The following is a 23,495-nucleotide window of genomic DNA, read 5'->3' on the forward strand; positions in this document are numbered from 1 at the left end:
GCTAAGTGGAGGCATGTCGCGCTGTTTTCCCTGTTTCTTCACGTGTGAGGAGAGAGTCCTCATTAGCCCCCGTTTCTACATGACTGTGCTGGCCTGGGATGGGCACATCGCATGAGTAGATAAATAACCTTTTGGCCTGAAGTTGCTGAGAGGTTCAGGGTGTTTATCACAGCTTAGCCTTGCCCTGACCTACATGGACCTACATAGACCATGACTTCCTACAGAGCCTTGGGCAAGCCCTCGGCCCTCCTGGGCCTCTCTTGTTCCACTCCTACAAGAGAGAGAATGATTCAACACCAAGATATCTACGATTTCTGCAAGAGGTCAAAGGAGGAAAACAAGTTGATCATTTTCCAGGAGCTCAAAAGATGATTGAAAATACTTATGATAACATCCTGGTTAAAATGTTAAAGAGAAGATGACTTGTAAAATAGGGAGAAAAAAGATATTTCCTCAATTTGATTTACAGTGGAGAAAAACATATGGTAGAATATCAGTAACACCTCTGAAATAGGTCATAGTCAGCTTTAAGCTTAATAGAGAAAATAAATATATATTTTTAAAGGCAGGAATTAGATAAGCTTACTCACTATCAGTACGGTTACTTCACATGATTCCAGAAGTAGTAGCCCATGATATTGGGGAACACATGACATGTGGCTTTAACACAGGAAACAATTAAGTCAACATATCATCATTTACAGATTTTAACACCAATTATTAGGAAAACCCAAGAGTATAAATGAAAAACTGTTACTTATAAAAATAATATGAGCAATTTGTTCAGTTATGACAGAAATATACACCCAGAAAGCTCAGTAGATTTCTTATATACTTATTGAAACAATTTCAGATACTGTTAGAAGAGTGCTATGGACTGAATCGTGTCCTCCCGAAATTTATATGTTGAAGCCCTAACCCCTAGTGTGATATTTGGAGAAGGGACCTTGGAAGGTAATGAGGTTTAGATGAGCTCAACAAGGTGGAGGCTCCATGAGGGGACAGCGTTCTCATAAGAAGAGGAAGTGACACCAGACCTCTCACTCTGTCACATGAGAACTGACATGAAGCAAGAAAGCAGCCACGTGCAAGCCAGGAAGAGAGACCTCACCAGAACCTGACCATGCTGGCACCCTGACGGCAGACTTGTGGCTCCCACCACAGTGAGAAAATGAATTTCTCTCTTTTAAGCCCCCCAGTCCACTGCATTTTGTTACAGCAGCCTGTAGCCCAAACTGAGAAAGAGGCTCTAAAATGATATCCACACCTCCTGCCATGTTTCTTCAGAATAAATTTTGAAAGAGATATGCAAAACCTAGTTAAAAAAAAAGTTCAACATGCCACTAATGATCCAAAAAAGAGTAAATGACACACTATCTTTTTTCTAGGATATGTTAAACCTGTAGATTTATGAAAGCTAACAGGATCCAACTACAAATATGGATTAAGCTAATAAAATCCCAGTGGGATTTTTGAGACTTTGACAAAATCATTCTAAAGTATGCTTGGAAGAAAATGTGTTACAAGAAAAAAGAAGAGTAATGGAGCCTGTAAAATATTAAAACATATATACAAGTGCAATAATTCAAACAATATTATATAGCTAGAAAAGACAGATAGTAAATCAGTGTGGGTAAGGGGTCATTATAAAAATCAAACAGAAATAGACCTAAAGAGATGAAACATTCTAAATACAATAAATTTCAGGTTCGTGGCTAAAAGTTGAATGAGATAGATGATTGAACCAGGGTAACTGCACAACCCTGGGAATGAATATTTCTTAAATTTTTGTGTCCTGAGTGCCTCCTGGATCTCACTCTAATCTGGCTTGTATTTGAAATATGAAACTTGCTAACGAGAAATAAATCAATGAGTTTTCCTTTCTTCTTTTCCCTTCTGTTCCCTTTCTTCCATCTTACCATTCTTTTAGCTACCTACCTATTATCTATCTATCTATCTATCTAACTATCAACTTATCCATCACTTATCTTTGTGTGTGTGCAAGAACTAATAAAAAATTTTAAAGTACATCCTCTGAAGTATTAATAATCCTGGACTTCCTCTAAGAATGGTTATGTGGCAGGAGGGTATTGTCAATAAATGCCCATGACAGTGGGCTCAACCAACTGACCTAAAAATTGACCTGCAGGTTGATGGGAAAGTCCTGTAAATTCTTTAGTAAAATATTGGGTTCTCATTCCTTTTCGATAAAAGCATCGAAGAAGAAGGTCAGAAGCTTCTTGGTGGGGCAGTCTTGTCTGAGATTTCCACTCTGCTTATGACAGGGGTAACTTGGGTAAGGATGGGAGGGTAGAAATTCATTCAACGCTTAAGGATGCCCTTTGTTTTCAGCTAACAATGAACTGTAGCTGAAACTGGTGTCCTATCTTTTTGACCCACCAACTTGCTAAGTGACTTTAGAGAAATCATTCCCCATTCTGATCTTAAATTCATTCCTAGGAAATAATGGAGTTTGATCAGATGAGAGTTTCTCCAAGTCTGATCTGCAGACCATCAACATGAGAACCAATGGAGGGGCTTTGTAATTGGTTGTAAATGGGCAATACACTTTGAAAAGTCGAGTACTTTCTCAACCTCAAAGTGACAGCCTCAAAGAGTAGTTGTCAAGGACCATGTACTGTTGTAGAAGGCAAAATGCACTGTAGATGGTAATGAGATGGAGCTATATGTAATGAGGTGGATAGACCTACAGTCTGTCATACAGGGTGAAGTAAGTCACAAAGAGAAAGACAAATATTGTATGCTAACTCATATATACGGAATCTAAAAATGGTACTGTTGAACTCAGTGACAAGACAAGAACAAGGACGCAGGTGCAGAGAATGGACTGGAGAACTCAAGGTTTGGGGAGGTGGGGGGGGTGAAGGGAAGCTGAGATGAAGTGAGAGAGTAACATAGACATATCTATACTACCAACTGTAAAATAGATAGCCAGTGGGAAGTTGCTGTATAACAAAGGGAGTTCAACTCGAGGATGGATGATGCCTTAGAGGACTGGGATGGGGAGGGTGGGGGAAGTCGAGGGAGGGAGGGAATACGGGAATATATGTATAAATACAGATGATTGAACTTGGTGTACCTCAAAAAAATAAATAAATAAATAAATAAATAAATAAATAAATAAATAAATAAATAAAATAAAGAACACCTACATTGCACCCAAAGATACTAGTTCAATGTCAGTAGTGTGTCCATCACTGTCTTTCCCATCCCCACCCCCCAATCCAGAGCAGCCCTTGTCTTGTCCACGAGGAGCAGAAAGGAATCAGTGAAATCCTTTGGGTCGCTGGAGTCCAGCTTCTTCTGGTATCTCTCGATATCCTCATCGATAAAATCTTTCATTTCTTGAATTATGCTGTACAAGTGAGTGTGTGTGCCAGGAAAGTGTTTCAAGATGCCTGGGAAGAGAGTCCCTCCCACCAGGAAGCATGCACGAGCCTCCTAGATAGCTTCCTCCACAAGAGGGAAGACAGCAGTATCAAGCAGTATCAACAGTATTTCATCTTGTGGAAATGAAAACCACAGCCACAGAAAGATAGAGAAAGTGAAAAAGCAGAGGACTTTGTACCAGATGAAGGGACAGGATAAAAACCCAGAAAAACAACTAAGTGAAGATGAGATATGCACCCTTACAGAAAAAGAATTCAGAATAATGATGGTGAAGATGATCCAGGACTTTGAAAAAAGACTGCATGCAAAGATCGAAAAGTTTACCAAAGACCTAGAAGAATTAAAGAGCAAACAAACAGATGTGCAACACAATAACTGAAATGAAAAATACACTGGAAGGAACCAATAGCAGATTAATGGAGGCAGAAGGACGAATAAGTGACCTGGAAGACAGAATGCTGATAATCACCGATGCGGAAAAGAATAAGGAAAAAAGAATGAAAAGAACTGAAGACAGCCTAAGAGACCTCTGGGACAATGTTAAACGCACCAACATTTGCATTATAGGGGTCCCAGAAGGAGAAGAGTGAGAGAAAGGACCCGAGAAAATATTGGAAGAGATTATAGTTGAAAACTTCCCTAACATGGAAAAGGAAATAGCTACTCAAGTCCAGGAAGCACAGAGAGTCCAGGCAGGATAAACCCATGGAGAAACACGCCAAGACATATAGTAGTCAACTTGACAATAATTAAAGACAGATAAATGTTATTAAAAGCAACAAGGGAAAAACGACAAATAACATACAAGGGAACTCCCATAAGGGTAACAGCTGATTTCTCAGCAGAAACTCTGCAAGCCAGAAGGGAGTGGCATGATATATTTCAAGTGATGAAAAGGAAGAACTTACAGCCAAGAATACTCTACCCAGCAAGGATCTCATTCAGATTCGACGGAGAAATCAAAAGCTTTAGACAAGCAACAGCTAAGAGAATTCAGCACCACCAAACCAGCCCTATAACAAAAGCAAAAGCAACGTCTCTAAGCGGGAAACATAGAAGAAGAAAAGGACCTACAAAAACAACAAGAAAACAATTAAGAAAATGGTAATAGGAACATACATATTGATAATTACCTTGAATGTCAATGGACTAAATGCCCCAACCAAAAGACACAGACTGGCTGAATGGATACAAAAGCAAGACCCATATATATGCTGTCTACAAGAGACCCACTTCAGACTGAGGCACACATACAGACGGAAAGTGAGGGGATGGAAAAAGATATTCCATGCAAAAAGAAATCAAAAGAAAGCTGGAGTAGCAATAGTCATATCAGATAAAATAGACTTTAAAATAAAAAATGTTATAAGAGACAAGAAAGGACATTACATAAAGATCAAGGGATCAATACAACAGAGGAGATAACAATTATAAATATATATGCACCCAATATAGGAGCACCTCAATACATAAGGCAAATGCTAACAACTATGAAAGAGGAAATGCAAGGCAGAAATAGAGACACAGATGTAGAGAACAAACACATGGACACCAAGTGGGGAAAGCGGGGAGGGTTGGGGGGGAAGTGAATTGGGTGATTGGGATACCAAATTGTACACTCTAAATATATGCTATGTATTGTCTGTTAACTGCATCTCAATAAAAGTTCTTAAAAAAAAAAAAAAAGAAAAGCAGAGACTCACCATCATCTCCAGGGGAAAGTGGAGTCAAGTTCCCATAAGTGGTCTATGGGGTCCAGAAATGTCCTGGATGTGGTACAGAGGCCAGCACCCAAGAGGTATGCAGGAAAGAAGGGGTGGCAGGCAGCAGGGAAGGATGGGATCTCCGGGACACCAAGAACCTGGGGCTGAGAACTCTTCCAGAGACTCCTGGCCAGTGGCTCTGTCTTCTGCTCTCAGATGAGAAAATGGCCAGGCTGAGGATGTTTGACTCAATCATCGAGAGAATCCCACGTGGCACAACCTTCCCTTACAAAAACCTCAATGTCAGTGGAAATTTTTCCTGAATCTCTGACCTAAGTGCATCACTTTTATGTAAGTGTGGGACTTTCACTTCTTCCTTTATTGGAAAAAAAAAATGCCCACGTGAGCAGGACTGCCATGCACACATGGGCATCCCAAAGGGAGACGGGGCAGCCCAAAGCCTCTCCAAGATGTACCGACCCGGCCCCCACTTTCCCAACCTCCCCCCTACCCCATTTCATCAAGTTCCACATTCTCACTAAGTACAGTGAACACATTAAAAAAAAAAAAAAAAAGATGCCTGGGAAGAGTTCAAACACCTACAGGGCAGCAGACAAGGCCCCAGAGCCAGTTCTACTCTCTAAGCTGGTGCTGTGGGTGGTGATGCTGTGAGCTACACACACAGCAACAGTGGAAGGGCATCATTCACCCCATGGACTTGAAGAGTGTGCCTCCCAGCTGAACACACACACACACACACACACACACACACACACACCACAGCGGTGTGTGAACATCAGCAGCCAGCCCCAATCACTCTCACATCTGCTGAGGTTGCTTCTCTCAAAGGCAATCCTTGTCCAAGGCCTGATGCTGACCCTCAAACTGACTGATGGCCTCACCTAGGAAGGTGCAGGGGTTGGAGTGTGCATAGAAAACAAACTCTTCATGACTTCTGGTTTCTTGTTTAGGACAGGAAACAGCTGATCTCTTCCCAGGGTCCACCACCCTGATTCCTGGCGCACCGTGGAATCTTTGGCATCACCTGGCTATAGAAGATTTCATTCAGTAAGTCCCTCGAACCCCCACAGGTTGACAAGAGGCCGAGGCCCCAGGTAGAAGGTTAAGGCATTCCTGTATTTCTCCCGCAGCTGTGGGGGCACATTCTGGATCTCACTCTTGGATTCAAGAGCAGGATCTCCACACCAACATATCTATGATTTCTGTAAAAGGTCAACGGAGGAAAACAATCTGATCATTTGCCAGGAGCTGAAAAAATTATTGTGACTCCTCACTATAACATCCTGGTTAAAATTTTAAAAAGAAGAACACTTGTAAACTAGGGAGAAAAAAGATTTTTCCTAATTTGATTTACATTTGAGAAAAATATATGGTAGAATAGCCATAAAATATCTGGAATAGGCCATATGTGCTATGTTTTGGGGAGGGTGTGCCAGGCATCTGCCTTGGCAGAGGTGCTGCTAAGTCTCCAGGGACAAGAGGGAGCCGAGAGGCAGCAGGAGCTGCAGACGTGAGGACGTTCGTCATCTCAGCTGGATCCCACGCCAGCTTCCGCACAGGCCCCTGCGTGGCTGGAGGTATCTCGGTGGGCAATGTCCTTGAAGAGGGAGCACATCCCTCACAGAAGGGAGGTGTCGTCGGCTGGAGGAACGTGTGCAGGCTGGGTTTGGGGCGGTTGCACTGCAGGTTTGTCAGTGAGTGGCATGGCCTCTTGAGGGAATGAGGTGAGCTGGCCAGCAGAGCTGGGGCACCCTGTGCCTGCTGGGGACGGGGATGTGGCTGACCGTCTGTGGAGAAGGAGGTAGGCGGGAGGAGGCGTGGTCTGATGGGGGGACCTAACGAACTCCATGGTGTCTGGATGGGGGGTTTGCTGATTCATTCATTTGTCCCTCAGCACGTATTTTGCGTACCTGTCCCGTGTCACACACTGCGCCAGGTGCTCAGATTACAGTGTTGAGCAAGACAACAGGTTCTCCCTCAAGGAACAGGCATTGAGGTGAAGGAGTTCTCACCTTCTGGAAAGATTCCCAGTGACCTGACAAAAAATGGTCATGCTACCTGGCAGGGACCACCCTCTGAGCCAGGGATGTCAGGCTTCAGATGTTTCTTTGCATCTCAGGGCATAGAGATTGGGGACTATCAAGGAATCCAAAAGAGCCAAACAGCTCAGGGGGCAGTGGGATGATGGGTCCCTTCAGAGCCCGAAGGCGTAGGGTGAGGCAGCAAGATGAGGATGAGGGAGGACCATGCCAGGTACAACTATGGTCTACAACACGGATGTACCTCGAAAGCATTGCACTAAGTGAAAAAAGCCAGACACTGAAGACCACACATCGTATGATGCATTTATAAGAAATATGCAGAATAGGTAAATCCATGGAGACAGCAAGCATTTGGTGTTGCCAGGGGCTGAGGGGAAGGGGAAATGGGGAATGACCACTAAAGGGAAAGGCGTTTGCTTCTGGGGTGATGAAAATGTTTGGAACTAGATAGTGGTGGTGACTGCATGCATTGGGAATGAACTAAATACACTTGAAACTGTTCAGTTACACATGATGTGGACTTCCTCTTAATGTTACACTCTATGTTGGGGGCAGAAGGGAGCTGTGGGAAAGGTTTGAGCTCAAGAGCCAGGGAGACAGAGTGTGAATCTTGCGTCTGCACTCACTAGCCAGCTGACCTGGGACAACTCTGGCCATTGCCTGGCCTTTGTTTCCTCAACTTGAAAATGGACATGATCAAATGCACCCATCACATGGGGCTACTGGAAGGAGGACTCAAGTGAGCTCATGTCCGCACAGATCATGGAGCCCTGGGGGTTGAGGAAAGGAGGCTCTGGTTGTTCTGAGGAAGGGAGAAGTCACTCAGGGTGAGCTGTGGCCTTAGAGGCAGAACTGCAGAGAGGTCCTTATTGGAAAGGCAAGTTTCCCATTTTAGGCCCGTTCCCTATATATACACCACTTCTGGAATTCTCTTAACAGGGGAAAGAAAGGATGTCATTGAGTTTTAGAAGAGCTGCAGAAGGATAGAAGCAGGTGAGACTGCGGATGCAACTTTCCCATGGAGGTGGCAACCCAGGACGGGAAGGACACTGGTTCACAGCACAGCATCCTCAGAGGTGGGAAGACGGGGAGAGAGTCAAGGTGCCATTCTCTGCAGAAGTGGGGACTCACGTGACCCTGGCATCCTTGCACCCCCTTCCCTCATCCTCTTCAACGGGGCAGGAACTGGATCTGGTACGATGGGGGCAATTTGCCCACCCCGCTCTCCCGGGGAGTGAGGTCAATGTCCTCAGGGGCCACAGGGCTGGCCACGGAGAAGTTCTGGAGGATGGTGGTGAAGAAGAGGAATAATTCGGTGCGGGCGATGCCTTCGCCAAGACAAATACGCTTCCCTGTGGGCACAGAGGTTCACAATGTGGGCACGGGGCAGATGCACAGTCTTTGCCCTGTCACACCCCAAAGCCCAGACACCTGTGTCCATTGCATCGATTTGCATGGGATTCGCCTTTAACATGCAATTCACGCTAGACTCACAGGAGTCCCAAACCCTCTGAGAGCAGGTGCAAATCGTTCAGTGGATGTACCTTGCTCATTTCTCCAGGACAGAGTTTGTAGCTCCTGTGCGATTTCCAAAGAGTTCAGAGTTCAGTGGCCCCACAGAAGGTAAGGAGTCACTTCCGCTTGGGTGGGTGTTTGTGTCTGTGTGTGTGTGCACGCGCGCGTGCGAGCGCACACCAGCTCAAATCTACCTCCACATGTAGGTATGTGCATATTTCTGACTTAACATTTTTCTTGTCTGTTAGGTCTAATATGGGAAGAATAGTACCTATCCTGTAGGGCTACTGTGAAGATAAAGAAGTTAGTGTTTGTTATAATTTGTAGCATAACACCTGGCCAGTAGTAAGGGTCCTGCAAGTGTAGTTAGTACCTTGTGTTTGTTTCTGGGTGTGTGTGGAGGGGAGTTTGCATGAGAGGTGTTTGTCTGGCACTGTGTGTGTTTATACATTTCTGGGTTTCTTCTTATCTCCACCTGTGAGCCATGGGCTTCAGGAATTCCAGAAACAACCATAGCGTACATAACAATCTGTATACGACAGATGGACATAAGATGGGAGTGGAAGGCTTCGCTTTCATCAGAGTCTCAGAGGCATAAGGATCCCCCACAGCACTTATAAACCATGGACTTGGAGAGAAGTGAGGACAAAGGGTGCCAGGAAAAAGGCAGAAACCCTGATATACTCTCCTTTACTTAGTATTTCTTAATCTGCAAGACAACAACCTTAGTAAGGTCATTTCAAGGGAAGGTTTGCAGGCATTTCCTAAGCCTTCCAAGGTTTTCTTTTTTTCATTCATTTTTAAATTATTTTATTTTATTTTATTCTGATTTTGGCCATGCCACCTGGCTTGCCAGATCTAAGTTCCCCAAGCAGGTATCGAACTCACAACCCCTGCAGAGGAATCACAGAGTCTTAGCCACTGGACCGCCAGGGAATTCCCCCTAAGCCTTCCAAGTTGTTAGACGTTGTGCCTGTTGGAGGTATCTGGGGTGGGATCCACATCTTCTAGGCACATTTAGAAGTTAGGACGCACGAGCTTAGCAATACTCACAGCCTAGCTCCCAGCTGCTTCTTGTCCTGGAACTGGCTCTACAACCAGGCCCGTCCCACGACAGCCTCACTTCTCCCACCCATACTGTCCTCCCCATCCCTGGGGTTGTGCAACCGGACACCCTTTGTCTCAACACCTTTTTGGTTCCGTCTTTCTCTCTGCCCATGGCCATTTGCGTCAGTCTTTTTCTCTGTCTGTACCTCCAGCCAGGCACTGTTTCTCTGCCTCTCTTCTCTTTAGCTCTTCTTCTTCTGCCTTCTTCCATCGTCTTTAACTCCCTATCTCTGTCCAGTCAGGTCTGATTCTTGTCCACAGTACTCTCTCATTTTTCTTGCTTGGTTTTTTCCCTTTGTTTGGTTTTTGGGTTTGGTTTGGGGGTTTTTTTTGGCTGCCATGCATGGATTGTGGGATCCTATTTCCCTAACCGGGGATCAAACCCACAGGCTAAGCTCAGAGCCCCAACTACTGGACCACCAGGGAATTCCCTCTCTCCTTTGTCACTTTCCCTGTACAGTTCCCTTTTCTCTCCTTCAGGGTTTCTTCTTCACTACTTATGTCACTCTCTCTTTTTCTCTCTCTGTCTTACTCTGTTTCTCTCCTTCTTCTTCCTCCTCATCCACCTCCTCCATCTCACATTCACTCAGTCTCTTTCCGCCATTGTCTCTCCTGTCTTTCTCTTGGTCCCTTTCTCTTTCTCACTCACTCTATCCTTATCTATCTGTCTCTGTCTTTATTTGCCACATCTCTGCCACTCTCGAAACTTAGGACACGACTATTGAAGAGAGAAATTGACGCTCAGCCCCTGAGCCCACATGTCCTGGGAATTTCACTGAAAATGAAATGAGGAAGGAAGCTGTTGCACTGGGCAGAGCTAGGGGCCCTGGGTCACTGAAGTCACCAGTGCAATTCAAGCCTAGGGACTTGATGCTGGGGTTCACCTTTCTCCCCAAGGATGAGGACCTTGGGCTTTGGGATTTTCCCTGGATGGGGCCAAAGAGTGGAGAATGGGAAGAGAGAGAGGTCAGGGCAGCTCAGGACCCTCCCCGGCTCCCCAGTGCTGGCAGGATACATCCAGACTCCCCCCAGATTCCCAGGCCTTGCCCAGCTGAGCCCTTCACCCTTACCTCCTGGAATCCATACCCCAGTCTTCCTGAGTTCTAGTGTCTCAAGGGAGTGATGCTGTCTCCACCTTCAGGCTCTGCCCTTGCTTTTCCCTCTGATGGAACACTATTTCCAGTGGCTGATTCATACCCTCCCACAATGGCTTAGCTTAGAAGTGACTGCTTCAGGGAAGCTTTTCCTCACCAACCCACCATAAGTCTTCAGCACTTCCTACTTTATGTTCTCAAAGCCCCCTTTAGAGCACTTATCATAATTGTGATTAATTCTATGAGGAAGAGTTGCCCTTTACTTTAGCCAAGCAGTTCTAAGCACACTGCAAGCATTCATTCATTTCATCATACATTATTTTGGACCATATCATTCCTGTCCGTCTCCCCTGCTGGACTGTAAATTTCTGAGGGCAGGAACTGTGTCTCTGTGTGACTTGTGTGAAGTGTTATCTTCAGCCCCAAAGAAAACACTGGGCTTAGCGTAGTGCTAACAGATATTTTATACCAGCGTGCAGAGAGGAGGTTAAAAATAATCCCCCACCATCCAGCTTACCAAGATGTGCCTTTCGGAAGTGATTTCACTTCTCACGGCCCCTCCAGGGTTGCAATGAAGGTGAGACGGCTAACAGGGGTAAAGCACCCGGTGTGTGCTAACTGCTCAATGAACAGACACCTCTCTTTGACTGTCGCAAGGAGGGGATGGCACCTGCACTCTGGAATGCAGGTCCAGCTTACCTGTGGAGAAGGGCATGAAAGCTTCATTTTTCTTCAGTGCCCCATTGGCATCCAGAAAGTGGTCCGGGTTGAAGGCATCTGGTTTTTCAAAGTAACGCGGGTCATGGAGAGCAGAGCTCAGGATGGGATATACTTCCGTGCCCTGAGGGAGGGTCACAAGATTGGAAGATATTACCATTCCCCCACACACACACCGCCCCAAAAGCATGAAACAAGAGTGAGTGGTCAAACCCAAAAGAGGTCAATTTGGAGATGAAGAGAACCCAGGGATGCAGGATGCCCACACACGGGAGAGCCAGGAGCCCAGTGGGGTGATGTACCTTGGGGAGGATGTACCCCCGGAAGTGAGTGTCTTTAGTGACCACGTGGGGCACACCAATGGGGATGAGGTCCCCAAATCTCTGAATCTCATGGATGACTGCGTCAGTGTACGGCATTTTGGCTCTGTCATCCAGGGCTGGAGGGCGATTCGAGCCAATCACCTGGTCAATCTCCTTGTGGATTCTCTCTGCACAGAAGAGTGGGACGAGTGAACCTCACTGAAAGAGGCATTTCAGCAGGGACACTGCTTGCTATGGGCCAATGGGCCAGGAAAACCCTCTCAGAAAAGGTTAGATCCTTGAAACCCCTCAGAGTAACCAGCCTGGGGTGCGGGGAGAAGGGGGATAACGACAAGAATTCTCACCCATTGATATCTAATGAATGTTATCATTCTCTCCCAACATGCGCAGGTAACACACACACACACACACACACACACACACACACACAGACACGTGCACCAGAATTTTGCATAGAATTTCAGAGTAAGAACTCAAGGCTACGAACCTGTCAAAATTCCTCCTCTAAGATGAGTAGAAAATGAACTAATATATAGTGTGTGTGTGTTACAGATGAGGCACTGTACTAGGTCCTCAGGAATATAAGAGTAAAACAGATCAATAGATGAACCTATGAACAACTGGATCAATAAATGAATACATCAATCATTCAAACAATGAATTAGTAGGTCAGTTCATGAATGGGTAGACTGATGAATGGAGGAACGTTAATGAATGCATGTTATTTTTTACTGATCAAAGACTAATTAATCATTAATTACTAAAGGGTCCATAGGCAAATGAATAAACGAACCTGATTAACCAATGAATCCCATGATGGTTGGAAATTTGTGGAAGAACAAGTGAATGAATAAATTTAAAGGAATAGGCAAATAGAGGAATAGACGGATGGATGGATGGATGGTTTGAATGCTTGGTGTATAAATCAAGGGGGAGTAAATGAGTGAATTATTAAAAGATAACTGAAATCATAAACGGATGAAGGATGAATTGACAAACTGGCTGATGGAAGGATTAAGGTACACAAGCTAGTTTTAGAAAAACAGGTGGGTGCAGGAATGAGTAAAGGAGCCAAGGAAACAATGACAAATAGTTCCTTCCATGAATCACTCAAAGGATCGACAGATGAATCCATTCATCCAAATGAAGAATGGAAGTGTATGTCCTTAGATGAATCGTAGATGAAAAAATCAGAGTACACAGGTTAATGAATGAATGAAAGACAGATGAGACAATGGTGGGTGGATCTTTAAGAGATCGGGGAAACAGTGGGAAAAAAAAGGTTGACAGATTGTTTTCTTAATCTGCACTGTGCAGGTTGTGGGATCTTAGCGCCCTGACCAGGGATGGAACCTGGGGACATGGCAGTGAAAGCGCCAAGTCCTAACCACGGGACCTCCAGGTTGACAGATTCTTCATTCAGCCATCCACCAACAGGGCTGGCTTAGTGGGGCTCATTCAAAATTTAGGCTGTTGCTGATAAGAGGGGAACGCTGCCTCCATCATTCACAGAGGACCCATAGCCCCATTGCTGCAGCACCCATAGAGGTCAGAAGACCCCCCTGAGTGGCTGTCCCCAGCCTGCCCACCTGCGACGTGGGGGTATTTCAGCATGAGCAGGAATCCATAGCGGAGAGTGGTGCTGGTGGTCTCGGTGCCGGCAAAGAAGAGCGACAGGACACTGATGATGAGGTTTTGCTCGTGGAACTCGCTCTTGGGGTTGGACTTCTCCTGGGTCCAGAGGGGCAGGGTTCATGTCAGGGGAGGCTGGGGCCCTGCTGCACACACATCTCTCGGGGTCCCTCCACCTGTTTGCGGGTCTCACACCACCTGGCCCATTTCCCTTTTCTCTGTGCTCTGCAAGCCAAATCTTATCTCTCTGTCTCAGTCTCTCTTCGATCTGCCTTGCTCTGTTTCAATCCATCTCTCCATCTCCTTAGGACGTTTTTCCCCCTTCCTCTCCCAGCTGCTTTCTGCCTCTGGGAGGCTTTACATCTGTCACTGTATTTCTCCCCCTTGTCCAGCCTTTAATCTATCTCCCTCTCCTGCCTACCATTGCCCTCCTTTCCTCTCCGCCTCTGTTCCCTTCCGAATCCCCCCTCTCATCCTCTGTTCCTCCCTCCCCCCTTCCCCACTCTTCTCCTTTCCCCACCCTTCTGCTCACCCCGAGTCTTTTTCTCTCCTCTTCCCCTCCCATTTCCCTCTCCTAAATCCCACTTTGTCCATGCGGAGTAGGTAGGTGTCGATATAGTCCCGGGGTTCGCTGGGGTCCAGGGTTTCACGGTGCTTCTCCACACTGCGGATGATGAAGGCCTTGACTTCCTGCATGTTTTTGTAGATTTGCCTGTGTGTGCCAGGAAAGTACTTCAAGAAGCTGGAGTAGAGTTCGAACACCTGCAGGGGAGGAGGGCTGTGAGGTCTTCCTGGGGCTGACCTAGCTGCTCCCAGGGAGGAGCAGTCCTCCTGTGCCCCAGTACCTCGGAAAGGGATCTCTGTCTCCCTCTGTCTCTATCTCTCTGTCCATCTCTCTCTGTCTCTCTGGGTGTCTCTGTCTCCCTCTGGCTCTCGATCTCTCTCTCTGTATCTGAGTCCTTCACTCACTGATTCTAGGTCTCCTCTGATCTCTGATTCTCACATTTTTCTCTTTCTACCCTCTTAATCTCCGTGTGTCTCCTTCTCATCCTCCCTCTGGGCTTCTGCTGCCTACCCCAGCCAGTTTGTTTGTTTGGCTCAGACTTCTCTTGGACTCTTTCCACCTCTCAGATGTTGTGAATGTGGTGTGTCAGACGTTGAGAATGTGGTGCTTGCACAGGATGAGGCTGCTGACTGCTTAGGACTATTTATTTCCTTGTAGCATATCTCTATGGCTTTTCCTGATGACACATGTAATACCTAACTCGCTGAAAACAATTTCAAAACATGCAGAATGCTATAAAGTATACTGTCATATTCCTCCTTAATCTCCTTCTAGATATAACCATTGTTAACTCTTTGGCAGACCTCCTTCCAGACTTTCCTTTCTCTGGGGGTCTCTGTGGGAGGAGAAATTTGAAACCATCTGTTGGGCTTGTGCAAATGCTCACCTTGGGCCCCATTCCAGATTTGCTGGGTCTCACTCTCCACTAGGAGGTCATAGGAATTTGTATTTGTGACCGTCGCACATGTGAGTCTGACACACACTCCTGGTTGAGGATGGTAGCCAGGCAGAGGGCTGCACACTTTAACTTTTTAACTTAATCCACAATACGGGTATTTCCAGGTGAGTTAAGAAAGAGAAATATCATTATTTTCTTTTAAAAGAAGAGCATGTTACTTTATAATCTGGGAGAACATTTTTGAAAAGAAAGAAAGCAGGAGGAGAGATGGGAGAGATGAAGATATATCCTTCTTTCCTTTTAGGTATGCTTGGATTTCTTCAAGTGAGGGGCTTTGCCACAGGTGAAGGTACAGAGGAAACAGGAACAGAGGTGTAGAGCAGAAGATGAGAGAGCCTGAAAGCTTGATTGATTCCTTCTCTCGCTCTCTCTCTCTTTCTCTGTGTGTGTGTCTTTGATTCTCTTTCTATTTCCGCCTTCACCATCACTCTCCTCTCTTTCTCTGAGTCTCTCTGTCACTGTTTCACCATCTCTCCCACCATCCAGGTCTCTCTGTCCCTGTCTCTCTCTGTCGTCCTTGCCCCTCTTCCAGTGCGTGGCTGCATTGCCAGTCCCCCAAAGCAGATCAGCCCTCTCCCCTGCCTGGATGTCCACCCCTGCCCCACCCTCTCTGACCTGGCTGGACAAAGAGCTGATGAGGGCAAAGGACTGGTAGAACATGTCCAGCAGCCGCAGGAACTCGGCATCCCTGTAGGCGAAGCGTTTTCCAAAGACAATGGAGCAGATGATGTTGGCAGTGATGGAGTGGAAGAAGAAGGTGGGGTCCTGGAGGGCTCCTAAGGGAGGAGGCGTGGGGCATAGGGCATGGACTCAAATGCCTGGGGAGCATGTGGCTGCTGCCCATCTGTGTGGCACTCTCCTCCATCACTCAGTCACGGTAAAGAAAACAGGAATCATAACAGCTAACACTCGCTAGGCCGTGTCATGTGCCAGGCCCTAGTCTGAGCACCTCACCTATTAGTGTCTTTCCTTCTCATCTCAGCCCTGTGAAGGAGGTGCAGAGCAGGTGTTCAGTCAATTGCATGTGCAATTTCAAGTCTGTTCTCCCAGTCCCTTAACTCTCACCCCACCCCCACCTGTTTTCTCCACCTCTGTCATTCTCTGGTCTTCAGGGAACTGTTCTGCACTTGTTAGCTGATGTCTAGATATGCCAGGCTCACCCCAGGTGGAGGGAGGGTGGGCTGTGCACCCAGGAACATCAGGTCAGTGCAGCCTCTCTCCCTGGGTCTCACCTGTCCATCTTCTTTTGTTCCCTTGTAGACCCTTTCCTCAGCCTGTCTGTCTCGAATTTTCTGTGCCTCGATTTCTCTCTGCTGTTGTTTCTCTCTGCCTCTCTGAGTCTCTTCCCTCTTTGCCTTGGTCCCTCCATCTCTGTCTCTTTCTTCTTCTCTGTCTCTGCATCGGAATCCCTCTGTCTCCTCCTGTCTTTCTCCTCAGTCCCTCTGTCTATATTCCTCTAGAGCTCCCTGTGACTCTGCTTCTGCCTCTCCCTCCCAGCCTCTACATTTATGTCTCATAATTTCTTAAGAAAGAACACTCTCACCTCTATGTCTCAAACACAGGTGTTTGAGGAATCCAAACCAACCGGAAGTGCCAATGCAGCTTCCCAAGGGCAGGAAACCCCGACTGTCCCCCTGGCTCACTGCCAGCTACGCACCCAAAGAAAGGAAAACACAGTTTGTGATTTTGAACATGTCTGTCATTTTCCATTTTCTCTCTTGACTTCGTTTTACAAGTCCTTTTTTGGCCTTTGACAGATACAATCAAACCATGCCTGGGTTTCCTTGAACACCAATAATAACGTGCTACTCTCTGAGTTTATGTCTTTGAGTTGCTCTTCACACTACACTCTCTGCATCTCTCCTGCCCGCTGTGTTTCTCTCCTACCCACCCCTGCCCATCTCTGTGCTGCTCTCTCTCTGCCTGCTTCCCTGTCTGATGGTCTCCTGAGCTCTGCCTCTCTCTGTTCCTGCGTCTCTCTGCCCACGTACACCCCTCTGTCTTTCCACTGCTTTGCACCCACAGCTGCACCATCTTTGTCTCCTGCCCATCCCCCGGGCTCACCCTGGGATTTCCGCAGCTCCTCCACCAGACACTGGGCCTCCTCCTGAATGCGCTCCTCCACGCTCCTCTTTCCCATCCCGAAGTCTCTCATGGTGGCCAGAGAAAATCGCCGAAGAACCTTCCAACGTTCCCCGTTGGAAAAGATCACGCCTGGGAGGCAAGGATTGCAGAGGAAGTTGAAAGGAGACTCTGGGTCCCTCTCTACCCCTCATCCTCCCTTCTCAGACTCACCTTCCCCAATCCCCCGCCTCCATCCCCAGTGCCCTCCCAGTGACCCTGAGGCCCTTACCGTATCCCTGGACGACTGCTTCAACAACAGCGATTTTCCCCCGGCCAGAGAAGGCTTCAGCCTGGTCCACCAGGGCCTCTCGAATGGCCTCTGTCCCACATAACATGACCACTGGCCGTGGCCCCAGGTACACCGTGAAGACATCCCCGTATTTCCCTCGGAGCTGCCAAGCACACCCACAACCAAGGTTGCTATTAGTCCACATGCAACTCTGTGGCCATTTCCATTGTTAAGCCATTAAAACACATATAGGGACTTCCCTGGTGGTGCAGTGCTTAAATCTGCCTGCCTCTGCAGGGGACACGGGGTCGATCCCTGGGCAAGGAAGATCACAGAAGCCGCAGAGCAACTACGCCCGTATGCCACAGCTACGGAGCCTGGGTGCTGCAACTACCGAAGCTGGAGCACCTAGAGCCCATGCTCCTCAACAAGAGAAGCCACCACAATGAGAAGCCCACACACCACAATGAAGAGTAGCCCCCGCTCACCACGAGTAGAAGAAGCCCAAGCACAGCAACGGAGACCCTACATAGCCAACAAAGAAACACACAAACAAACACAAAACATATACATTGGTAATTAAACACTTACATATAGATTGATAATGACTGCTGCCCCATGACCTTCCACCCAGTCTGCCTTTCTGCCTCCCAGGACCCACCAACTAAAGCATTAATCCATGACCCAGCCCAATCCACGTTGATTGGTTTGGTTGGTGCGCTAAGCAGTACAGATGGTTAATATTCCTAATATCACCCTTTCCTAGATGATATTTGTTGAGCCTGCCCAGATGGCTCTGGCATTTCAACTATAGCATCATCGTTCTTGTGACCCAACTTCAACCTCTGTCTGCCTCCTGGCAATTTCCCCGGAAAACCACCCTGAACCACCGACCCACTTGGGGGACATGACAGGAAAGTGATGGCCTTGAGGGTGTTTCTGAAATTTGAAAACTCATAAAGTCAATACAACCACTTGGGGAAATGCTCAACAGTATTTATGGAACCTGGACACACACACACACACACACACACAGACACACACACAAGGAGATTCATAGATACCTTACAACATAGGTACAGAATAAACAGCTACTGATGTATTCATACCATGCACTACTCTAGAGCCACGAGGAAGAACAAACCACTGCTACAGCCAACAACAGGAATGAAACTCACAGGCATATTGTTGAGTGAAAGCAACTAGACCCAAAAGAGTCCATACATCTTAATTCTATTTTTTTTCTTTTGTGATTCCCAAAGTTTCATTTCATTTATGTGAAGCTCAAAAACAGATAACAGGATCCAATGGTGTCAGAATAATGGGAATGTAATGTTTGGAAGGGGGACTTACGGAGGGTGTCTGGGCACAAGCCAAGGTGTTAATCGTCTCTATGTCAGCTACATGAGTACGTTCATTTGTGAAAATTCACTGGGCTGAGCTTCGGCTTTGCGCACTTTTACCCTAAATGTTAAACTTCAATTAAAAGTTGACTTACAGAAAGAGAACGACACATACCATATGATACCACTTACATGTGGAATCCAAAATAGAACACAAACGAACCTATCTATGAAACAGAAACCGAATCCGGAAATAGAGAACAGACCAGTGATTGCCCCGGGGGGTGGGGGGTGGGGGGAGGGGTGGAGTGGGAAGTCAGGGTTAGCAGATGTAAGCTCTTATATATGGAATGGATAAATAAGAAGGGCTTACTGTGTAGCACAGGGAACTACACTCCATATCCTGACAGAAATCATAATGGGAAAGAATATTAAAGGAAAGAATGTGTATGTGTATATAACTGAATCACTTTGCCATACAGCAGAAATTAATACAACATTGTAAATCAACTATACTTCAATTTAAAAATTTGATTTAAAAATTGACTTAAAATTAAAACAGGTGAAATTCACTGAAAATTCTCTCACGTTGATCTCTGAAAATCCTCCTTGCTGGTCTCCCTACTTCCATTCCTGTGCCGCCTGCAATCCTTTCACCACCCACTCCACCACACAGTGAAGCCAGAGCCGTCCCATTAAAACGTAAATTAATATCTCGAACCTGCTCCAAACTCTCCAGTGCTCCTGCTGCCCTGAGAATAGGACCTGCAGTCTCCACTGTACTTGACACGGTCTACCTGGCATTGTCCCATCACCCCTCTCACTTCTTCTCCAACTCACCCCTTCGCTCACACACATCCGGCCTCCCTGGGGTCCCCAAACATGCTAAGCTTGCTCCTTCAGGGTTCTCGGACCTGTCTCTCTCTGGTATCTTCCACCTGCATCTTTCACAGTGTCTGCTCAGAAACAAGGCAAGACAGAGCCTTTCCCTCACCACTCAGTCGAAAGTAGCCCCCACCACTTTCAAAAGTATCACCCTGCTTTATTTGAATCACAAGCTCTTATTGACCTAATATTTCCTTCTTCATTTATTTTGTGGGCCGTGTCCAATGCCACATCATCAATGCCTAGACTATTCCCTGGCACACAGAAGATGCCCAGTAAATTACCGCTGAAGGAGTGAATAAGTGAATGAGTGGTGGTTACTTGAGTGTCCTCCATGTAATTAGCACTTACTATACACCAGGCTTCACACACTAGGTAGTCCTCACAAAGATGTTATAAGGCAGGCTTTCTTACATCACCAACGCATTTTACCAAAGAGAAGCAAAGGTTCAGTGAGTAAGAGTGTTACTATATACTCAACTACCTAGAACACAAACCCATGTCTGTCTGACTCCCAAAGGATCTGGAAGCAAGTCATGACACTCACGAGCCTATGTCCTCTTTTTCCCTCCCTCCCTCAATCTCCTTCAACCTCTCTCTCTCATGTCTCTCTCCAAAGATGCAATGATAATGGAGGATCATAGGTGTTCCAGTGGTGGTCCAAGCTTTCACTGCAGGGATCCTGGGATCAGTCCCTGATAGGGGAATTAAAATCCCTCAAGCTGTGAGGTGCAGGGAAAAGGAAAAGAATGGAGGATAATGGACACATAGAGGATCTCCTTGCAAGGTCTATAGAAGAGATGTAGGGGGTCTGAAACGTGCAATGTTTTCTGCACAATACATGTGAGTATTTCTAGAGGAGGGAACCCACAGCCTTAATTAAATTCCCAGAGTATGTAGAGATCCCCAAATTATTAGCCAGCTCCGTCTATGGAGGAGAGAAAGGGGCCTCCATGCTGCATCCCAGCTTCCCTCTGTGAAGTCCTCGGCAATGTGGCTGTGGACCAGGGCCTTCCCTGAGCTGAATCTCACTGTCCATTCCTCTAAGATGAGGATAACACATCTCATAGCCCACAAGGTTGTTGTAACTGACACCTGAGGAATTCCCACAAAAATACAGATAAATCCTAGCCACATCATTCTGAGGGAAGAAACTAAGTCTAGGCATTTCCAGGAAAGCATGGTGTATAGCCTAGTGATACACTGAAGACAATGAAAACTAAATACTATGCACTTGGGGGCCTCCACATCTATGAGAAAACACTCTCTGTTAAAACCAAACGGGTAACAAGCCCAAGATTCAGGAGTGTGGTCCCCACGGGGGATGGCGGAGGTATGGGGAAGGGGACGGAAGAGCCCGGGGTAGCTGAAAGTTGTCGTCAAGTGTTCCAGCCCTCCAGCTGGGGAGTGCGCTCATGGATGTGGGTTTCCTTATTAATACATAAATAGATAGTCACACATGAAATCCTGCCTGGAAAGCAGTGATCTACAGCCTGGTAAACACTCCACAGCGTCAGCTACTCTTATAGCGCATTAATGTTCATTATTGGTAAGCACTCTGAACCAGACCTTGCGTCCTGCTCTTCCTCCCCCTTCCCTGTTGTCCTGATGCTGACATGGGCCAGTCTTGCCGTCTTTTGGTTGCAGAGGAAGAACCTGTTTGACTGGTGCTGAAGTAGGAGATAGATGGGCCCCTGGACTAGACAGCTGGTGTTTGTCAAACAGAGTAAAATTGAAACTTTGTTCTCACCCCCACACTCCAAGAACAAAGCTAGTGGCAGAAGCTGAGCTCTGCTGAAGGAAAGAGATAAGATGAGCACGCTGAGGTCATGGAAGACGTTCCTGTCTGCACATGTGCAAGAGGGCATCTTGGGGATCAAAAAGGAAGAGGCTGCACCCCATAATACGTGTGGACATACACCCCACAATACGTGTGGACATCTGCGCAGTGGGATCCATCTTAGCAAAAAGTTGCACACGCATTTGGAGGAGGGTCCCTAGAACAGGTCAGATGTGGAAAAAGAAACAAGATAATTGGCCAAGGTAAACAAAGACTGGAAGACTGACCTATACAAGTACTTAAATGGCCTCGTTCCTGCATTCCTCATTCAGGACGCCCGCACTCCTCTCCAGGTGTGTCCTTCTGACTTGTTTCTGTCTTCAAGAAACAAACTACTCCTCTGTGTACTCTCCCGTACCTTATGCGGTGCCTCTAACAATCAACGTTGTACCTGTTTATACAGTTTTTTCCTCCTTGGAACATTCTTGCTTTCAAATGGGGGAAAGAGGCAGGGCCACTTGGCTTCTAGCCTCCAGCCCCTGGTGGTCTAGTGGTTAGGACTGCTGGGTTTCATTCAGGCTAGCCAGGCTCCATTCCTGGGCAAGGAACTACGATCTCTCCTCAGGACTGCTCACGGCTCTCTCTTCGAAATCAGTGCTCCCACCCCTTTTTTCTCTTTTGTCCCAGAGCAGGCAGGCACACAGAGACTTGGCAGAAGGGAACAGAGGATCCTGGATGTCTGTACCCCTGTTGTACACCCAGACACCACTCCTTGCCTGCCCCCAGGGACAGTGCCCACACACTTCCAACCGAGTGAGGGACACCTCTATCTGACCGCCATCCACCAGGCTTCAGTCCCATGCCCCTTACGCACCAAACGGCGCGCACCCCACTCCTGAGCCTGGAAGCCTGCCTCACTCCTCCTGTTGAGGGATCCCCCAGTACGGGAGCAGGGAGCCACCCTCAGATCCCCACCGCCGGCAACTCACCCTCAGGAAGGATTTGAGCAGGCCTCTTCTGTCCATCTGCAGAAGGTTCCCCAGGAAGGGCAGAGGATGGGGGCCTGGTGGGAGGCAGCCATGGGCCTTTGGGCGGCCTCTGGCCAGGAGAAGCAAGAGTCCCGAGAGCAGAGCAAGAAAGAGGAGCAGGCTGAGCTCCATGGCCCGGTCTGACTGCCTTCCAACCCACTGCGGCCTCTGGCTGAGCCTTTTATCCTGAGCCCCACCCAGTTGTGTAACTTCATCCATTCCCTGGCGTCGTCCAAGAGTGTGAACTTAAAAGAGAAGTGCAGGGGAATCCATACTCCCTGTTCCACCAGCCAGGTGACCTGCTCACACCCTAGCTGCACTCCCTCACTAGACGTTGGCAGAGATACCATGATAGAGATACCAAGGTCCACATTAGTGAGTGTGTGTGTGCGTGTGCGTGTGTGTGTGTGTCTGTGTGTTGGAGGAGCATGCACCATCTCCTCTTTGGGCTGTGTTTGTGGGTCTGTGCGTGCACATGTTGGTCCGTGTGTGCTTGCATGATTCTTTCACATGGAAGAGGGTTTGTATTTCTGTGAACACTCTGATGTGTGTTTCTGTGCATGAGTATGCATGCGCTTATGGGTGTATTTTGGCTGTGTGAGGACTTCTACGTATGTATATGCTTTCATACCTGAAGGTGCGTTTGCATTTTTGTGGTGAGGGTAGGGGTGTGTGTGTCTGTGTGTGTGTGGGCGTCAGCCAGTCCCTGTCCTTAGAGGGCCTGCGGACGTTCAGCATCTCTCTCTGCAGTCCCCCGTCTTTTGCCCTCCCTTCTGCGACAGCCACACATGGAAGTGATAGGAGAAACAGATCAAGGACAGGGGGAGGCAGAGAACTGCTGAGACTTGGAGGTGGAGAGAGACAGAGAGACTGAGAACTGGCAGGTGGCTCAGTCGGGTCTTTGGATCTCTGATTGCTCTGAGTTCTCTCCCTGCCTCCTGCTCTGTCTTCACAGTTGCGGGACTTTTCTCTGACCCTCACCAACACTCTGTCTGTGTGTGTCTCTCCCTCCTGCTAC

General features: G+C 47.2%; 1 protein-coding gene across 1 annotated transcript; it reads right to left on the reverse strand.

Moving 5' to 3' along the window:
• Window positions 1–7,472: 7,472 nt before the first annotated feature.
• LOC130838711 (cytochrome P450 2B11-like) lies at window positions 7,473–22,609 on the reverse strand. Its single transcript, XM_057712180.1, has 9 exons — window positions 22,439–22,609; window positions 17,442–17,604; window positions 17,153–17,302; window positions 15,704–15,864; window positions 14,151–14,327; window positions 13,523–13,664; window positions 11,913–12,100; window positions 11,593–11,734; window positions 7,473–8,529 (listed from the first exon to the last, which is right to left on the reverse strand). The coding sequence occupies exons 1-9, from the start codon at window positions 22,607–22,609 to the stop codon at window positions 8,348–8,350; spliced, it is 1,476 nt and encodes a 491-aa protein (XP_057568163.1). The 3' UTR covers window positions 7,473–8,347.
• Between the last annotated feature and the right edge of the window lie 886 nt (window positions 22,610–23,495).

Source organism: Hippopotamus amphibius, chromosome 16 (assembly GCF_030028045.1).
Source record: "Hippopotamus amphibius kiboko isolate mHipAmp2 chromosome 16, mHipAmp2.hap2, whole genome shotgun sequence".
In the NCBI taxonomy this organism is placed as follows: domain Eukaryota; kingdom Metazoa; phylum Chordata; class Mammalia; order Artiodactyla; family Hippopotamidae; genus Hippopotamus; species Hippopotamus amphibius.